This window comes from Juglans microcarpa x Juglans regia, chromosome 3D, assembly GCF_004785595.1.
Source record: "Juglans microcarpa x Juglans regia isolate MS1-56 chromosome 3D, Jm3101_v1.0, whole genome shotgun sequence".
Classification (NCBI taxonomy): domain Eukaryota; kingdom Viridiplantae; phylum Streptophyta; class Magnoliopsida; order Fagales; family Juglandaceae; genus Juglans; species Juglans microcarpa x Juglans regia.
The window spans coordinates 34,065,447-34,082,956 of NC_054598.1; the positions used below are offsets into that span (position 1 = coordinate 34,065,447).

Sequence of the window (17,510 nt, forward strand, 5' to 3'; positions counted from 1 at the left end):
TAACATTGGTAATACAAATCAATACTTCAGGAATTATAAAGAATATTGACCCTAATTTGCTAACATGTAAGCACTATAACCATTTTATTGAGCTAACTATGCACAATTTGCCTATATATATATATATATATATGAGTAACTCCATCCCCTGAAGGGAATTGTACCAGGTGCTCAGTTTTAATGTTAGTTTAGTGGGCCATAAGAAAAAGGAATGTATGGTTCTAAGAATTGGATTGGTGACATTTGGAAGGTTTCGGAAGTCACTATAAACGAAGAATAGCATAGAATTATTGAGAGAGAGAGAGAGACACTAAAATGCACTATAAAAACCATTTAGTATGCTTTCAAATGTTCTAATGGTTTCTTGGTTTTGGTTTTTGGTCGGCTGAAGTCATGTGAATAAGACAGTATTGTTTTCATTATAAGTGAACTGGAAAGTCTCTTTTGTTATATTTATTATTGAGTAATATTAGATATAATTTTAAGGTGTGCAAATTGTACAGTTTCTCGCTCGGGAACATCCTATACTACTTCCACAGAGTTATGATATGTATGCCTCTCCCGGGGCTAATAGGAGCTAGTCACAATTTTGCCGCTTTCCTCTTGCACACAAGTCAATCAATTGAAGGCAAAGTTGTGAAGTTATGAGATTGGAGTTTTTCGTTCAAGAGCATCCTATACAACTTTCACGATCTTATGGTATGTATTCTCCATCTCCGGGCCAATTGAAACCGGTCACAATTTTATCATTTTGCTCTTGCATATAAGCCAACTAATTAAAGGTAAAGTTGTAAAAGTATGAGGCTGAAATTTTTCCCTCATGCGCTTCCAATCTACTAGGCCTGGGCTCCGACTCCGACTCCGACTCCGACAGGTATCGGAGCCAAAATACTCCTCCGACTCCGACTCCGATCTGGAGTCGGAGTTCGACTCCGATCGGAGGTCGGAGCTCCGAGTTTCGATCGGAGTTCCGACCTCCGATCGGAGTTCCGACCTCCGATTGGAGTCGAACTCCGATCAGAAATCGGACCTCCGACCTCCGAATGGAAGTTTCTAACAGATCGAAAATTTTTCTAGATTTCTAACAGATCGAAATGTATTTGGACGGATGAATCAATTTGGACGGAAAAATTATATGGTGGAGAATATATAATAAATTACTTGTTAACGTTTTGTATTGTTGAAATCGAAGGACAAGCTCAAAGGTAGTACTTCGAGCTAATTAATTTGGATTAACTTCATCATCAGATCATATACATGTATGTAAATGAGTCGGAATAATATTCATGCATGTATGATGTATGTATATATATAGAAGAATGATGGTACGAATCTGTATAATTCGATTAATTTCAGTTGGATAATAAATTATAAACATTTGAGAGAGGATGGATAAATACTAATAGAATTAAGAGTACTTATCCCATGTCTTTGCTCGGGATATAACTACATAAATATAACTACATAAATATGATCACCAAAGCCCAAGTCCAAATCTGTAAAAAAAAATACTGAAAATATAAAAAAAAAAAAAAAAAAAAAACCTTAAATACAATAGTTTAAAAAGTAAATAACATGTATGATGCAACCATAAGTTATAACAGTCTCATTTATAACATAATAACAACATTGACTTAGCCTTGAAATATAACTACATAAAAATTAAACACGGATTTAACTCAAATATTTTTTTGTTCCATTGGTCATGCCTGAAATGAAGATAGAAAGTTACAATCAATAAATGAAAAAAAATTGATAATAAAAAATTGAACACGGTAAAAGTATAATTTGATTCTTACCAAGACTCTCAAGGGGCGTCCGTTCCAGACTCTCGATCATCGACAATTATGTTAGGATTCACAATTAGATCTATAAAATCATAAAAATTAGAAGTTAGAAACATTAAAAATAATTAAATCATCATTTAAAAGCATATAAACTTACCCGATTCAAGCCTATAGCTCTCGACATCAACGCCAACGGTATCTAGTCCAATGGACGTTTCACTTATCCAATTCTGAGTGCAACGAGGGTTTCCACTGTTGACGGTGACAATGAACTCCGATAAGCAGCCAACACGCGACCTCTAGTGCTAAATGCCGACTCTGAGGCAACCGTAGTGACAGGAATGGCTAGCACATCTCGGGCTACATAGGAAAGGACTGGATACTTGGTGGAATTAACTTTCCACCAAGTTAATAACTGAAATTCATCAGTAGGTGCCTCTACAGTTTCCATAAAATATCATTCAACCTCAGATGTACAATGTATAATATTCCTTGTTGACATGAGTTGATGATACTGTCGTATAATACGATTGCCTCTAACCCCTACAGATGGGTCAGTATCACTTGAGGAAACTGTCGATCCCGTCGGCCTCGAATGTGAGGAGCTACCAGCTGCGGATGAAGGCTGACAACTATTATTGTAGTGATTATATAAGTCATCAATATCACTTTTTAGCAATCTAATAAACTCTGCAGCCTTCACTGCTCCGAGGACGGAATTTACCCAAAATTCTAGAACGACCAACTTAACTCGGGGGTCAAGGATCACAGCCACAAATAGCAATCTATTTATCTTCTCAATATTCCCCCAATATTTATCATATTTGATCTTCATCCTCGTAGCCATAGCAGATAACAATCCACCATAGTCAGTACAACTATTTTCCAACTGGAAGTGAAGCTCTGAGAGCTTGCTGAAGAATGAGTTCGCAGTCGTATATTTGGATCCAGATAGCCGCATGGTTATTTCATAAAATTTTTTTAAAAATTCAACAAAGTAGCTTACACTGGTCCAATCATGTGCGTCCGGCGCATCGAGCTCCTGTCCTGTTGGCTCCAACAAAGCATACCTCAGGCCCCCATCCTCGACCTCCATCCGCTCGAATGCTTTTTGATACTTCTGTGCCACATCCAACATCATGTATGTAGAGTTCCATCGAGTTGGAACGTCCAAGCACAACATACTAGAACATTCAATCTTAAGATCTTCTGCTATTGCCTTAAACTTGGCAAGCCTTTGAGGAGAACCCCTCACATATCGTACAATGTTGCGAACTCGGGTTATGGAATCATCAACCTCTTTTAACCCCTCAACAACTATGAGGTTAATGATATGAGCACAATATCGAACGTGAATAAACTCGTGGCCCCGAATGACATCATCTCTCACCGTCGTGTTCCGTTTAAACCAATCAATTGTTGTTTCATTGGCACTGGCATTGTCAATTGTAATACACAACACTTTTTGAATTCCTCAGTCCTTCAAACAATTATCCATCTTCACCCCAATGGATGCACCTTTATGATCCACAATATCTTTAAAGCCAATAATTTTTTTATGCAAAATCCACTCACTGTCAATGTAGTGTGCTGTGATACACATGTAGCAGACGTTCTGTATGGAGGTCTATGTGTCAGCTGTAAATGACACTTTCTGGCCAGTGGTAATAAATATCTTCCTCATCTCTGCCTTGTCTTTCAAATGCCTCTTCATACAATCTCGCATCACCGTATACCGTGATGGAATGAGAAATCGTGGCTCAACAAAGTTTAGAAACTTTTGAAAGCCTCTTTTCTCGACTGTGGTAAATGGCATCTCATCAGTAATTATCATCTCTGCAAGCATGTCCCTCAACATCTTCTCACTGTATTGAGGGATGACCAATTTCTTCGTCTGTGTACCATCAGTGGCTGTAGAAGTTTGGTAACTGAGGTTTGTCTGATCAATGGCCGCCAATCCCTTCGCTATCTTATATCGTTGGCAACCATTTAGATGTGCTATTAACACACTGGTGCCTTGCTTATTCGAATGGCATCCACAAAGTTGCCCACAATAATGGCATCTTGCTACCGGGTTCGCAATATCACCAGGAATTTTGGTGAAATGCTCCCATGTCCATGACCTCTTTTTAGAAGGCCGTGGTGGTTGACCTTGCTCAATGGGCATCTCCTCCTCTTCGTTGAACATATCCTCGTCCTCTATATCTACTGGGAGTGGGAGCCGACTACTCGCACAAGATGTAGCTGTTCTAGATGTAGCTGCTCTAGACATAGCTGCCCTAGATGTGGCTCTAGGGGTGGAAGTACCCACCTATGTAGGAGTTGTAGCATTGGCATCCGCCACATCCCCTTGTGGACGATCATCTCCACTAGGTCTAGGATCCATATCACAATCAATGAAGCTGAAAAAATAAATTAGAACCCACAAATTAGTTTAAAAATAAACTAGGCTAATTTAAAATTTTAAACCAACGCAAAAATAAACTAATTTAAGCCAGCATCTGAATAAGATCAACTTTAACAAGTAAGGAACATACAAGAAACTGAATAGAGGGTTCGTTCATAGAGAGAACATTTATGTTTTACTGAACATGCCATTCATATTTTTAAAAAACTTTCTATCCATAAGGACCAAAATTGGAAAAACTATTAATTTACAATACATGCATACTTTACCTAAAAGTCTGTTCGAAGAGAGGTTCCTCAGGCAAGAGTCGAGATGAAATATATTTGACAAGTACAGGTTCGTCCATAATCAATAGTCTTTCATCTCTCTTAACTTAAGTGATTAAAGATTGTACTAAAAAATGTTTGTCTCCTTGAAAATGAAAAGTTCCTAATCGATATTTGATATTGGTTTGGTATCTTATTTGTGTTTAGCACGAGAAAAATAATGAATTTTAATTAGCAACCAAACCTTCATATATAACTCGCCAATAAATGTCCTTATATGTTTATCGTTGAAAAATACAAATTATTTCCTTGCTAATAAATGTTTTAAGTTTTAACCTAATATGATCAGTACATAGCTGCAAATTATATACACTTGCGAATTATCACGTAGTAGTACCACGTCCCACGTTTTGGTTTGATCCTAAACGTTACAAGCCACATCAAATCTTCAATAATATATATTATAGCCACATCAATAATTTTGCACACCCGTAATACAAACTGCCCTCATGTTTGTAAGAGAATATATTCTCAATATTACAATCAATATCTTTCATGTTGATTGGACCAGCAGAGGCTCCTCCCCCACTTAGAAACATCTCTTACACATTTTATCAAACACATTGCATGTATACAACAAAACTTACAAACACATTACACACTTTACCAAACACATTTTCTTACTACAAATTTACAAAAAAAATCATCTCAATCACAACAAAATACCCAGAATTGGAATCGGGCTCGGAATCGGATTAAGGAATTTATGAATCGGATTAATCTTAGGGCTCGGAATCGGTTTCTCACCGTAGGGGTCAGCTCGGATTGAAGTCGCGCACTATGGAGGAGCAAGGACTCACGGCGGCAACAGAGAGGGATTGGATTGTTGCGGCGAGGTGGAGGTTCAGCCATTCAAACTTTAGAGTTCAGACGTGAGACTTGAGAGTTGAGAGAGAATGAGGAAGAAGGAAGAAGCCGAGAAGGGAGAAGGAAAGGGAAGGGAAGGGGGTCCTGCGTTTTGGACCCCCCGTATCCAGGTGTAAAACGACGTCGTTTTACACCTGATTTTTTTTCAAAAAAAAAAATCGGTGTCGGAGTTGAACTCCGACTCCAACTCCGACATCAGGAGTCGGAGCCATTCCGCTCTCCGACACCGTTTTCCGACCACTCCGACTCCGATGTCGGAGTCGGATCGGATTTCGGACGGAGTCAGAAATCTCAGAATTTTGCCCACCCCTACAATCTACCTTGAGAGTCACATTTCATCAATCAAAAGTCAATAATTTATACAATTCATATGATGGGAATGTGTTACTTATACGAGTCCAAGTCCGGGAAAAGATATGTTATATACTTTTATGCAAGAAAAAATCTATTCATTATACTTTTTTTCATCAGCCTCTCATCATTTAATGATGTGACATTAGATGATAGGTTCACAAGTAAAATATAATAAATAGTTTCCAATCATCTAATGTCACATCATGAAATGATAAAAAGATGATGAAGATTAAAATGACGAGTAACATTACTCTTTATGCAATCTCTGATGATTAATTACTTTTGTAACAGTTGATTTATTACTTGTTTTGAATCTATTTTATGACACTTTAATTTGTGTCCAATCTCTCTGGATCTGAAGAGAAATCTTACAAAATTCTTATGAACCTTAAAGCGAGATAAAGTGGCACGGCAATTGAACATGTTGGCTTAAAGATTTTTGCATCATTTTCGCAAAATCCCAATCCAAATTTCCATGTACAACTTCGTTTGCTGTCCACTAGTATAGTCAAACCTTCTCTTTATTATTCCCTAGATAGGGTACTAATTAAGGACTATAAATAAGATACCAAATATGCCTTTAATAAAACCAGCACACCATTGTCTTAATTAATTGCATGACTTTGAAGATTACAAAATAAGTAAAAAAACCTTAGAAAAGACATGATAAATACGCATAGGAAGTGAGTATAACATTTATTTATTATAGGAATGAAATTCTCAAATAGCATTAAATGCTTAATAAACTTGTAAAACCCACTTCGTGTGTATATCTTTATAACTTTAAATCTTGGAGTCCGTCTAGAAATTTCAACAATCCAAATCCTTAACTTAAGTCTAAGTTATCTATTTTTTAAAAATAAAAATAAAAGAAAGGACATGAAATTAAAATTAGTTAGAAACTGAATTGATTTTAGTGAAAATTTTTAATCATTCATTAAACCGCTTCAATCGACCGATTTAATTAAGATGATCAAACTGATTCTAGCCTATTTTAGATCGATTCCAACACATTTATCATTGTATTCAATAAAAATCGTAGAAGAATTGAATGATAAAACATGTACTTCTTTATTTTCTTTAGTTGAACAAAAAAAAATTAGGAGATGAATGAGTATTTTGTATTAAATTTATGGTTATGCATAAAATAGTACATTTGTCATGTGTTTATAACTTAATAGTTTTTATCTTCTTTGTATACAAGGAAAAAAATGCTGAAAATTGAGATTAAATACATAAATTATATGTTTATTGATACTATTTATATTCATATAATATTTTTATTAAAACTAGTGAATGAATTTATATTTTATTCTCTTTGATACACGATATTAAATGTTAGAATTGCATAATATACAATTTTTAATATTTTTTTTATTAATATTGAAATAATCGATTTAAAATTGACATGAATTATCTGATTCATCTAATCGTTCCTTATCTGATTTTAAACTCAATTTCGATTTTTCGAGCCTGCTACAAAGATTCGATTATAGTGAAGAAAATCAAAAGTAAGATGCATATAGCCTCATGTTCTTAGTGAAGCCGAGGAGACCATCGATAAAGCAATTTGCATATAGTCTATATATAGTGGATTATCCAGTCTAGGTGTAATTTAAACTTGAAGTGCATTCGTGAAGGAGACGTTGCAATTACTGTTTTGTGTCATCGATGCATGAAAACCTCCATACCATTTTCTTTTAGATCTTTAATTAAGGAAAGGACGAGATTGCCTAGATAATTAGGACTTTACGGCTACGTTTGTATGTTCAGCTAAATTGAGATGATTTAATTTTTTTTTTATGAATAATAATGAATTGAGATTGTAGAGTGAGTTTTGTGAGGTCTAACTAAGATAAATTTAGATGTGTTTGAATATTAAGATGATTTTAGATGTAATTATAAGAAATTGAAAAAGGTTGTGGGTCTTGCGTGTAAAGAGCTCTTAAGTTGAGTGATGTTTAATGATTTGAGAATTGTATATTTAGATGTTGGACTAAGTTTAAATTTGAACTTAACTCAGATGAGCACAACTGCTTCCATGTTCTAAACGTAGCCTAAGAACTCAAATCAATGACTAATTTAGCTGTACAATAATTTTATAAAATAAATTTACAAACTTATGTGTCCTGGATATTCAGGATTTTGAAGATACCCAAAGAGTTTTACACTCTAAGCTTGCTTGGCGTCTTATGTTCGGGGTAATCATTTCTCCCTTTTGGAGCCTAATAAGGATACTCGATTTTAGAAATCTATTGTTCATTGTATTCCTGATGTTTTATCTAACTCTAAGTGGATTGTTAGAGAATGAAATATTTCCTTCTGCTTGGATAATTGGGATGAGAGGGGGCTTCTGAGTAATCAATATCCTGTGATTGATAATCCTTTGTTAAAAATTAAAGATTGTCGTTTTGGTAGTGGGTGGGATTTCCCATTAATGGAAAGGTTTGTAGGTCACCAAAAATCTTTCGAACTGTGTCAATTTTTGGCAAGGAGGAAAGATGGAATGGATGGTTTAATTTTCTACCAAAAGTGCTTGCGATAGTACTCGGGTTAGGGCTCCCCCTCTAACTTGGGCACAATGGATTTGACATATTAACCTTCTTAAGAAAATTTCGATTATGATGTTGAAGGTTATTAATAACTGCTCGAGTGTTGATGAAAAGATTAGAAATGTTGGTATCTCGATGGTTTCTAAATGCAATTGTTGTTCCTTGGGTCATGCAGAGGATTTAAACCATGTGCTTTGCACTGGTGAGTTTGCTAGGAAAATTTGGCATATAGCTACTATTCACTTAGGTGTGCACATGGGGTTTCTTCATACTTGGAACGAGCAAATTAACTTCTGGTTTCGTCAAGCGGGTAAATCTTTTTAGATTTGCATCATTTTTTGGATTCTCCCTTCCATTGTTTCTTGAAAAATTTGGGACTGGAGATATAAAGCTCGGTATGAGGATAAGGTTGATACGGTTGAGTTGGTTTGGAAAGTTATTAAGTTTTGGATCCGTAGGATTATGCTTCTGATCATAAAAGTTGCCCGGATTTCTCATAAGGATGTTGCTATTTTAAATAGGATGGATATCCTAGTTCTTTTACCTAAGCTTAAGCCGGCTTGTATGGTGAGATGGGCTAGACCTCAACTAGGATGGGTGAAGCTTAACACTGATAGTAGTAGTTTGGGTAATCCTAGGCCGGCCAGTGCTGGGGGTGTTGTTCGTGATAATTGTGGTAGGCTTCGGGTGACTTACTCTGCTCATTTAGGTTATGGTTCAAATAATTTTGCTGAAATGAGAAGTATTCTGGAGGGGATCAAGAGGTGCTACCAACTTGGGTTTTCTAGGGTTGAGATTGAGACGAACTCTTAGCTTTTTGTTAATTGGATTATTAAAGGTGAATGTAATAGTTGGTACCTAGAAGAGTATTGGGATGGATTATTCTCCTATCTCGCCTGCATGGAATATTGTGTAAGCCATGTTTATCGTGAAAGAAATGTTGTGATTGGTTTTCTTGCTAAGAGGGATGCTGTGGGTTTAGATATGGATTGGTCTACTGATTGTGATACTCTATCTAGCCAGTTAAGAGGTCGTCTCAGGATAGACAAAATTGATCTTCCGTATCTGCGTTGTGATTAGGATGTCTGGTTTCATTGTTCTGTTTTACGTGCATTTGGTTCTTTATTCTATTTTTCTTGCAGGTTTGGATCCTGGTTGTGGTCCTTGTTTCTAAAATTTATGCGTATTTTGTATTTTGGTTGGAATTTTGGGTTTGTAACCACTACTTTATTCTCGACTACATGGGTTATTTTTAATTTCTTAATTGTAACGTCCAGATCTCTAGTTGTAATCACAGTTTTCCTACGTTACAAGTGAGGACAATCAATAAAATTAAGATATCGTTCTCTTTTAAAAAAAAATGTCTTGAAATATTATATCAAATTATAAAATTATTATTATTATTATAAAATAAATGATCATATATCATTTTAGATAATAATAAATATAGATAGCAACTACTGTTGAAAGTAACTATTTTGCACACATGATGTGGCATCATATAGACCACACATCTCTCAAATCTAAAAAAAAGAAGTAAAGAATTAGAAGCAACTATGTAGTAAGTATAAAATATACACTACTATAATAATTTATCTTTAACATTACTCTTTAAATAATTCTCCACCAAGATCAATCAAAAGACATTATCAACAGGTAAAGTCTACGCCAAGAAGAAAAAAAGAACAAAAAAAAAAAAACAGGTAAAGTATACGCGTTGGCTACGGTGGGGGCGCGTGTGACTTTCAGAGCTATAGACTTGTTGACTTTTAAAAGTTAACAGAGAGCTGTCCTTTTTACGTGCGTACTTTAATGCGTAAGGTAATGTATTATTAAAGGATGGTTTATGTCATTATGGACAACTTAAGACGGTCGGTATCATCGAAAAGGATCTTTTTCGCATATGCTTGGTAGTTGAAACATGTACATAATTTTTTATAGTGTAATTATTTAGATCAACTTATAATCACAACACATCTTATATATTGAGTTAAAAAAAAAAAAAAAGAAATCAATGAGATGTGCGAAGAGTGTAATTGATGTATAGCCGCACTCTTTTTTATAATTAAAATATACTTTCCATGTTGGTTTTGTCCATTCAAAATTGTGTTCACTTGACCCAACCTTAATACCATGATCTAATAGACCTTAATTTAATACAAAATTATGTTAGTTTATAAATTTATTTTAATAAATTATCTTTACGACTGTAATCTTTTTCAAAGGAGAATATTGGATCTAAATTGCAACTAAGGCTTGTTTGGTAAGTGAGATTAAATGAAAATTTTGTAAATAGTAATAAAATAATTTGTGAATAGTGGTGAGATAATTTGAATTAAATATTTTTTAAATTTTAGAAAAAGAGAGAGAAAATATAGAATTAAAAATATTATAAAGTTAAAATATTGTAATAATATAATTTTATAATATTATTTTTATTGAGAGACTTAAAAAAGGTAAAATTATTTTTTATTTGGAAGTTTAAAAAAAATTGTAATTATTAATTTAAAAAAATTGTAATGATTAATTTAAAATTTTGTATTTAAATTATATTTAAAAATAAAATAAAATGAGATAATTTTGTGTCTCACTAAATCATGATTATGCCGAAATTAATTGGGGCTATGAATCATGATGACGGTCATTGGTCACAGTTTCCTATTAAATTTAATCCCATTTTAAGACCAATTAACCGTAACCGAAGGATCAGAGTCAAAGTCCAAGTGTCGCCCCCATAGGCGATTTTAATCAACCATTGAATTTCGGTCTTCAAAGGTCTTCTAGCCTAGCCGAGTCGAGCCATCGAAAAGGTTGAAAATTCAAGTTGGTCAATCCCGACCTTCCTCAGAAAGTATATACACTGAATGGCTGCGATTTTCTGACCACCTACGAAGTGGGCCCCACGGTGCCCTAGAGATGGAGTGGGACCCTTTACCACACAAAAAGGCAGCACACATTATTTCCATGGCGTGAGTCAGTGCGACGCACGGCCCGGAAAAACGTTTAGAATTTTCAATACAGAGAGAGAGAGAGCTATAAACACAAATCTCACATGGGAGACTACAATAGGCAAGTTCATCTGTACACCCTCCTTCACGTTTCTAAACTATAAAAAGAGTCGACCCAGTTTCCCATTTCTCTTGTCTCTCGCTCTGTTTGGCCATTTCTGTTCCCAGGGCTAGAGGGGCTTTGGGATTTGGGAACTTGAGGTGCGTTTTTGGGATTTTCTCTAGTGATTTGGGAGAAATAGACGGGGGAGGGAGAAAGAGAGTGTGTGATGGAGGAGACTAAGTTGTTGCAGTGGACCGTGTTTAGATCTCTGTTAGCAATTCTACAATGGTGGGGTTTCAACGTCACTGTTATCATCATGAACAAGTGGATCTTTCAGGTCCGTTTCCCATTTCCCTTAATTTATTTTGCCTTTTCGTTTTCATGTTCTGAATTCAATTTTCATTTCTGGATTTGGGTTTTTGATTTTTTTCAATTCAATCTTATTGTAGAATTCAGATGTGTTCCTTATCAAAAAAGAAATCAGATGCGTTCGCTTGTATTTTGGTTCCAAAACAATGATATTTTTGTTTTGGTAGGGAAAATTACAGTACTCTTACTGTTTTTTCTTTTACTTTTCACTAATTTCTGAATTTTGAAGTTTCGTAGAATTTTCTATGCGGGCAGTTCCAAATAGACAATTAAGAATTTTTTATGCGGGGAACCGCTAGGTTGATTGAATTTTATGGAAGCACGTGGGATACAAAATACACGTCTTCGATTTTCAAAGAGAGCATTCCTGCCCCTGCGGCTGGGGGAGGAGAATTGCCAAAATTTGGGGGGGGGGGGGGGGGGGGGGGAGTATTGGAAAGGAGAGATATATAAATAGATCTGTGGATGTAAAATTAGTGATCATATTTATTTATTTTTTCTGTTGACGCTCTAGTACGTGATTATTGAGGAAAAATCATGAGGGAGGATGGTAACTGGAGACTTCACGTGCTTAGGATATGTCTCTTTAGATTTCTCCTTCATACTCGAATATTTTGCAACAGTTCTGTTTCAATTCCCATTATATATTATTTGAAAATTATTGGTGATACGGGGCCCTAAAATCTTTTGTTGATGAAGTTGTAGTCTGCTTTTTCTTTGTATCAATCTGTATTATTATACCACCAAGGGGTATTCATGTCTCAAAATTCCTTGCCAGTAACAGTCGAATTCCATGTTTTTATAATTTTATTTTTGAAGAGCAGTAGATCACAATCGTTTTATGTCGGATAACTTGATGGGTTCAGCTGCTTACGTAATGCCTTTTATCTTTTAAAAACGAGATAGAAGTGATGACTGAAAAACATGTTTTTATTTAATTCAGCATGCAGCTTGGAAACCTTTAAAATCTCAATTCTGATTTTTGGATTGGTTGTTGGTTCACACCTTCATAGTGGAACATGATAAGAATCTTAAGCTAAGGTTGTTGGACATAGTGGATCATATGCAATACCTTGTGATTCCAAATCATATTATTTTGTTTTCTTTTGCACCCTTATTTTTTTCTCTAACTTTATATTTCCAAGGGATACTTTCCAAAAGTTGTGCAGAGTAACTTGCTGAGGGGCCAATTAGGTCTTGGTTGGGGGAGAACCATCTGTCATAATAACCCTGTTATAGCGTGGGTGTACATGTTTCATGGCAGGCAATGCCTGCCTTTCCTTTCTAATTTTTTCAAAACTGTGCTTAAATTTGGCACATGCAATAAGATTCTGTCTCACAAACGTTGCAAGATGAAGTTTGTTACTGGGTTTTGTTAATTTCAGATTTAAGTTAAACTATCTTGTGGATTTGATAATTTCATTTGTTTTGAGGAGTGGGATGCTTATATGCTCTCCTGACCACGTGCTGTTTTATTTGGCTCAAAACCTGATAATGAGTCGTTCTCCTTTTTCAATGGAAGAGTTCAACTTTACTTTAACTGGTTTCGTCACTATATTCATCGATCCAAATAGCTTTTGACAATTGGATGCCAAGGTATCCAAATTCAATCATTCCCTTATTTACTAAGTAGTTATTTTTCCCTATCATTGCAACCAACAATAGTTGAAGATGTATTTTGCTTGATCCTTGCCACTTTTGTGGTGACCACCATAGTTTATGTGATATCTGAACTAATTTCTTCTTACAGAAACTGGATTTTAAGTTTCCTCTATCAGTATCGTGTATTCATTTCATCTGCTCGGCCATTGGAGCATACCTCGTGATTAAGGTGCTGAAGCTTAAACCACTGATAGTGGTTGACCCTGAAGATCGCTGGAGGAGAATATTTCCCATGTCATTTGTGTTCTGTATTAACATTGTGCTGGGGAATGTGAGCTTACGTTACATCCCAGTTTCATTTATGCAAACAATTAAGTCGTTCACTCCAGCTACTACAGGTCAGGTTCAAGTGTTGATAACCTAATTTATTTCTATGTCCTTGCCTTTAAGAATAATTCTTAAGCTAAGCCATGATTGGATCTGATATAGATGAAGGAAAAGTCTACTATGCCGCCCAAATGATACCGCTCGGTTTGACCGCTCGGTTTTTTTTTTTTTTTACCGACTGATGAAGAAAGTGATTTTAAATGTATTGATGTATTTTTTTTAAATATTTAAATACATTAAAAAAATGTGAATAGAAAAATGAAAAAAAAAAAAAAAACTAGTTTTACAACTAGCGGTCAAACCGAGCGGTGCTACTCGGGCGGCAGAGTAGCACCGCTCATAGATGAATATATGAACAGTTGTTTTGCAGTGGCTTGTTTGGAAAAAATACTTCGACTGGAGAATTTGGGCTTCTTTGATTCCCATTGTTGGAGGAATTCTTCTCACATCAGTAACGGAGCTTAGTTTTAATATGTTTGGATTCTGTGCTGCCTTATTTGGCTGTCTTGCTACTTCCACAAAAACTATCCTTGCAGAATCACTGTTACATGGATACAAATTTGACAGGTAGTGTCTTTGTTCCTATTGCATTTTAATCAATGCACGATAGTCTTTGGTTTATTATTATCCAATCCATAGACCGTCTATGCAATATCTGATGTGTGACTCACCTTGTGTTGCATTATGAAGTTGAATGTCTTTAGATTGATTCCATCAATGTCAGTGCTTCCATGTGCATTGGATAGTGAAAAGTATGTGGGGTCTTTTCTTGGTCATTGTGTTCAAACCTAGGTGTGGCCTCATGTAGTACACCACCTATTGCCTGCCTCCTAATCAGGCAATGACAGCCTAAAGTAGATTCTGTTAGATGCTGGAGAAGCTTGGGCAGTACCGGCAATAAATAAGTTTGAAAATTACTGTAGGAATATATAGTTTGTTTTGCTGATACGTTTCATTGTCCATGAATGAAATTTTGCCAGGGTGTGTGGCCCCAAATGATTGTTTGCACCCATAAAGTGTTGAACCTTGGACCTTGAAGGGAGTGATACCCCAAGACCAAGGCCTTCACCACTTGGGCCAACCCCTTGGGGTTTTTTGTAATTTAATGGATAACATCTCACATGATTTGTGCTCTAGACTCTTCCTAGGCCATGACTTGTGAGTGGTGTTTCAAACTGATTAGTTGTTCTATCCAATACAGCTTGATAACTAAAAGATAAACTGTTCATGAATTATGGTAATGCCGCTTTTCATTTTTTAGCATTAGGAACTTGTGCATCTCATTCTTTCATTTTTTTAATCTCCCATAAATACCTTCTTTTTGGTGCTCTACAGCAACATCTCCAGCATTTAAAAGCTGTGGAAACAGATTCTTCCCATTACCACAGTAGATTGACTTCCATGTGAACAATAATAGTTTTATAATTGACAACTCCATATCCATCATTCATTGTGATGTTGAAAAACATTGGCAACATTGATGCCTAGAAGCGAACTAATGAGTTTATATGGGATGTTTATGATGTTTTATACGTGTATATATTTTCTTTCTTTCTTTTTCCTTTTTTTTTTTTTTTTTTGATAAAATTACACTTTATCTTGTCAAACTATCACTCCTTTTGCAATATCATCCCCAAACTAAAAAAGTTGTTAGCCCCCAATTCGAAACATAAGGTGTGAATTTGCCAACTTGTCCGATCTTATTAAAGTGGCAAATTGCAACTTGTATTTTAAAGTGGGTGCTAAAATGAAAACTTTGGTAGTTTTGGTGGTTATCTTCAAAAGGAGTGGTGGTTTGAGGAGGTAAAAAATTGAGTGAACAATGAATTCTGAATAAAACAGTGAATCTTGGATACTTGAGGTATTTGATTATGTGCTGGATTTCTCTTCGTAGTTGGTAATTGATAGTATTTGCATATTCTGGATTGAAGCAGCATAAGGTCACTTATTAGTCTGATCTGATGCTTAACGTGAAGGGGTTGTCCCTCCAATAGTAAACCGTCACAACATATCAAAATTCTAATATTTCTTCCTCTTTCCTTTCTGCAATTAAGTTGATCATAAAAATAAAAATTATTTTATAGTCTTTTTTATTCCGTGCCTATACTCCAATTTAAGCATGTGAGAGTCAGTACTATGTGTGTTTGGTGGGGTGGGAGGGTCTGTCATTTGGTTTTATTTATTAGTTAAATTGATTTTTATTTTTGGTTGGATTAGCATCAACACAGTGTACTATATGGCACCTTTTGCAACCATGATACTGGCAGTACCTGCAATGCTACTCGAAGGTAATGGAGTCTTGGAATGGCTTCAAACCCACCAGTCTGTTTCTTCATCCCTCGTCATTATCTTCAGCTCTGGGGTGATGGCTTTCTGTCTCAACTTCTCCATCTTTTACGTGATTCACTCCACTACTGCTGTCACATTTAACGTTGCTGGAAACTTGAAGGTGAGATCAATTTAGCACACAGATAATTTGAGCAGTCTTATGTATATTCTCACTATTATCAATGTTATCATAATATCTTCACATGTTGACGCCTAGATGTGGTGGTTCTTGACTTGAATCCTGGAATTTTTATAAATGAGGGGTATTTTTGTAAAATTATGTTACTTTTATAAAATGTTTTACAAAAATACCCCTTATTTAACACATTGTACAATGTGTTATACAAAATGTTGTGGGTAAATCATTTTCCTTTTTATAAATGGTTCCAACTAAGAATTCTTTAGCATATGCCCCAATGTTGCACGCACTCCATTGATTGGTTGACTGGATTTATGCAACCAATATCTTCCTTATTCAACTTTAATGATTTATGTTGTCATGTTGGTTATGTACAGGTTGCAGTTGCTGTCCTTGTTTCATGGCTGATATTCCGAAACCCAATTTCGGGTTTAAATGCTGTTGGATGTGCCATTACCCTTGTTGGATGTACGTTCTACGGGTATGTGAGGCACATGCTCTCACAACAGCCGCCAGGGACTCCTCGAACACCCCGAACACCGCGGAATCTGATGGAGCTGCTTCCGCTTGTAAATGATAAAATAGATGACAAAGTTTGACTTTGAGATGAAGTTGAATGCATTAGTTCACTTGAAATTTTTAATATAATCTTTTTTCATCTAAGAACTAGAAACCTTTTACAGCTTATCATAGGTTGTCATATATAATTTTTACTTGAATGCATTTGGATTATAGTTTGCCATTGAATTCACATATGCTTTTAGCCTCTCACCTTATAGGACCTTGGGGGCTATGGTGTCAAATAAAAAAATAATAATGAGACAATGCTTGTATCCATCCCCTTAACATTTACTAGCATTGACAAGTGCTTGATACATTGTTGAAGCCGGAGCAGTCCTAATTGAACTGTCGGATTAGGATACAAGAATCGTCCAAATAGGGGTTTGCCTTGGAGGGTGATTTGGAACATGCCCTTGAGTGTTAACAAGCATGATAGATAACCTGTTAACACAAAGTTTCCAGGAGTGAATCGTAGTTCAATTGGCTGCTTGTAATATTGTTGTTTTGACTCAAAGCCCCATCCCCTGCCAGCCTCCCTGATTCTTGTGTGTCCAAGTTTCAGCCCATCTATTCTGATCAAGACTCAAAAGACTCAGATGCATTCCTTTCGAAGTCTTTCTGCATGCAAATCGATGCTAGAATACACTTTGGTTGACATGACAAAGTTTAATTTGCAAGGAAAGCTTAAACCTTGCAAATTAAACTTAAATTTGCAAGCTTGTCAATATAATTATTCTTCCTTCTCTGTTGAAATGATCCTTTTAGTTAACTGCATTCCCC

The 17,510-nt window shown here is 35.6% G+C and overlaps 1 protein-coding gene across 1 annotated transcript; it reads left to right on the forward strand.

The window, feature by feature from the left end:
- The first annotated feature begins 11,177 nt into the window (after nucleotides 1-11,177).
- LOC121254020 (UDP-galactose transporter 1) lies at nucleotides 11,178-16,916 on the forward strand. The gene is made up of 5 exons (XM_041153983.1): nucleotides 11,178-11,681; nucleotides 13,464-13,713; nucleotides 14,062-14,269; nucleotides 15,920-16,151; nucleotides 16,547-16,916. Exons 1-5 carry the CDS (start codon nucleotides 11,571-11,573, stop codon nucleotides 16,766-16,768), a joined length of 1,023 nt encoding a protein of 340 aa, XP_041009917.1. The 5' UTR covers nucleotides 11,178-11,570; the 3' UTR covers nucleotides 16,769-16,916.
- Nucleotides 16,917-17,510: the final 594 nt, after the last annotated feature.

Bases quoted from the DNA above. Each gene is read 5' to 3' on its own strand.
- LOC121254020 (XM_041153983.1), top strand. From the start codon at position 11,571: ATGGAGGAGACTAAGTTGTTGCAGTGGACCGTGTTTAGATCTCTGTTA. The intron at 11,682-13,463 runs GTCCGTTTCCCA...TTCTTCTTACAG, and splicing joins TGAACAAGTGGATCTTTCAG to AAACTGGATTTTAAGTTTCC. The intron at 16,152-16,546 runs GTGAGATCAATT...GGTTATGTACAG, and splicing joins ACGTTGCTGGAAACTTGAAG to GTTGCAGTTGCTGTCCTTGT.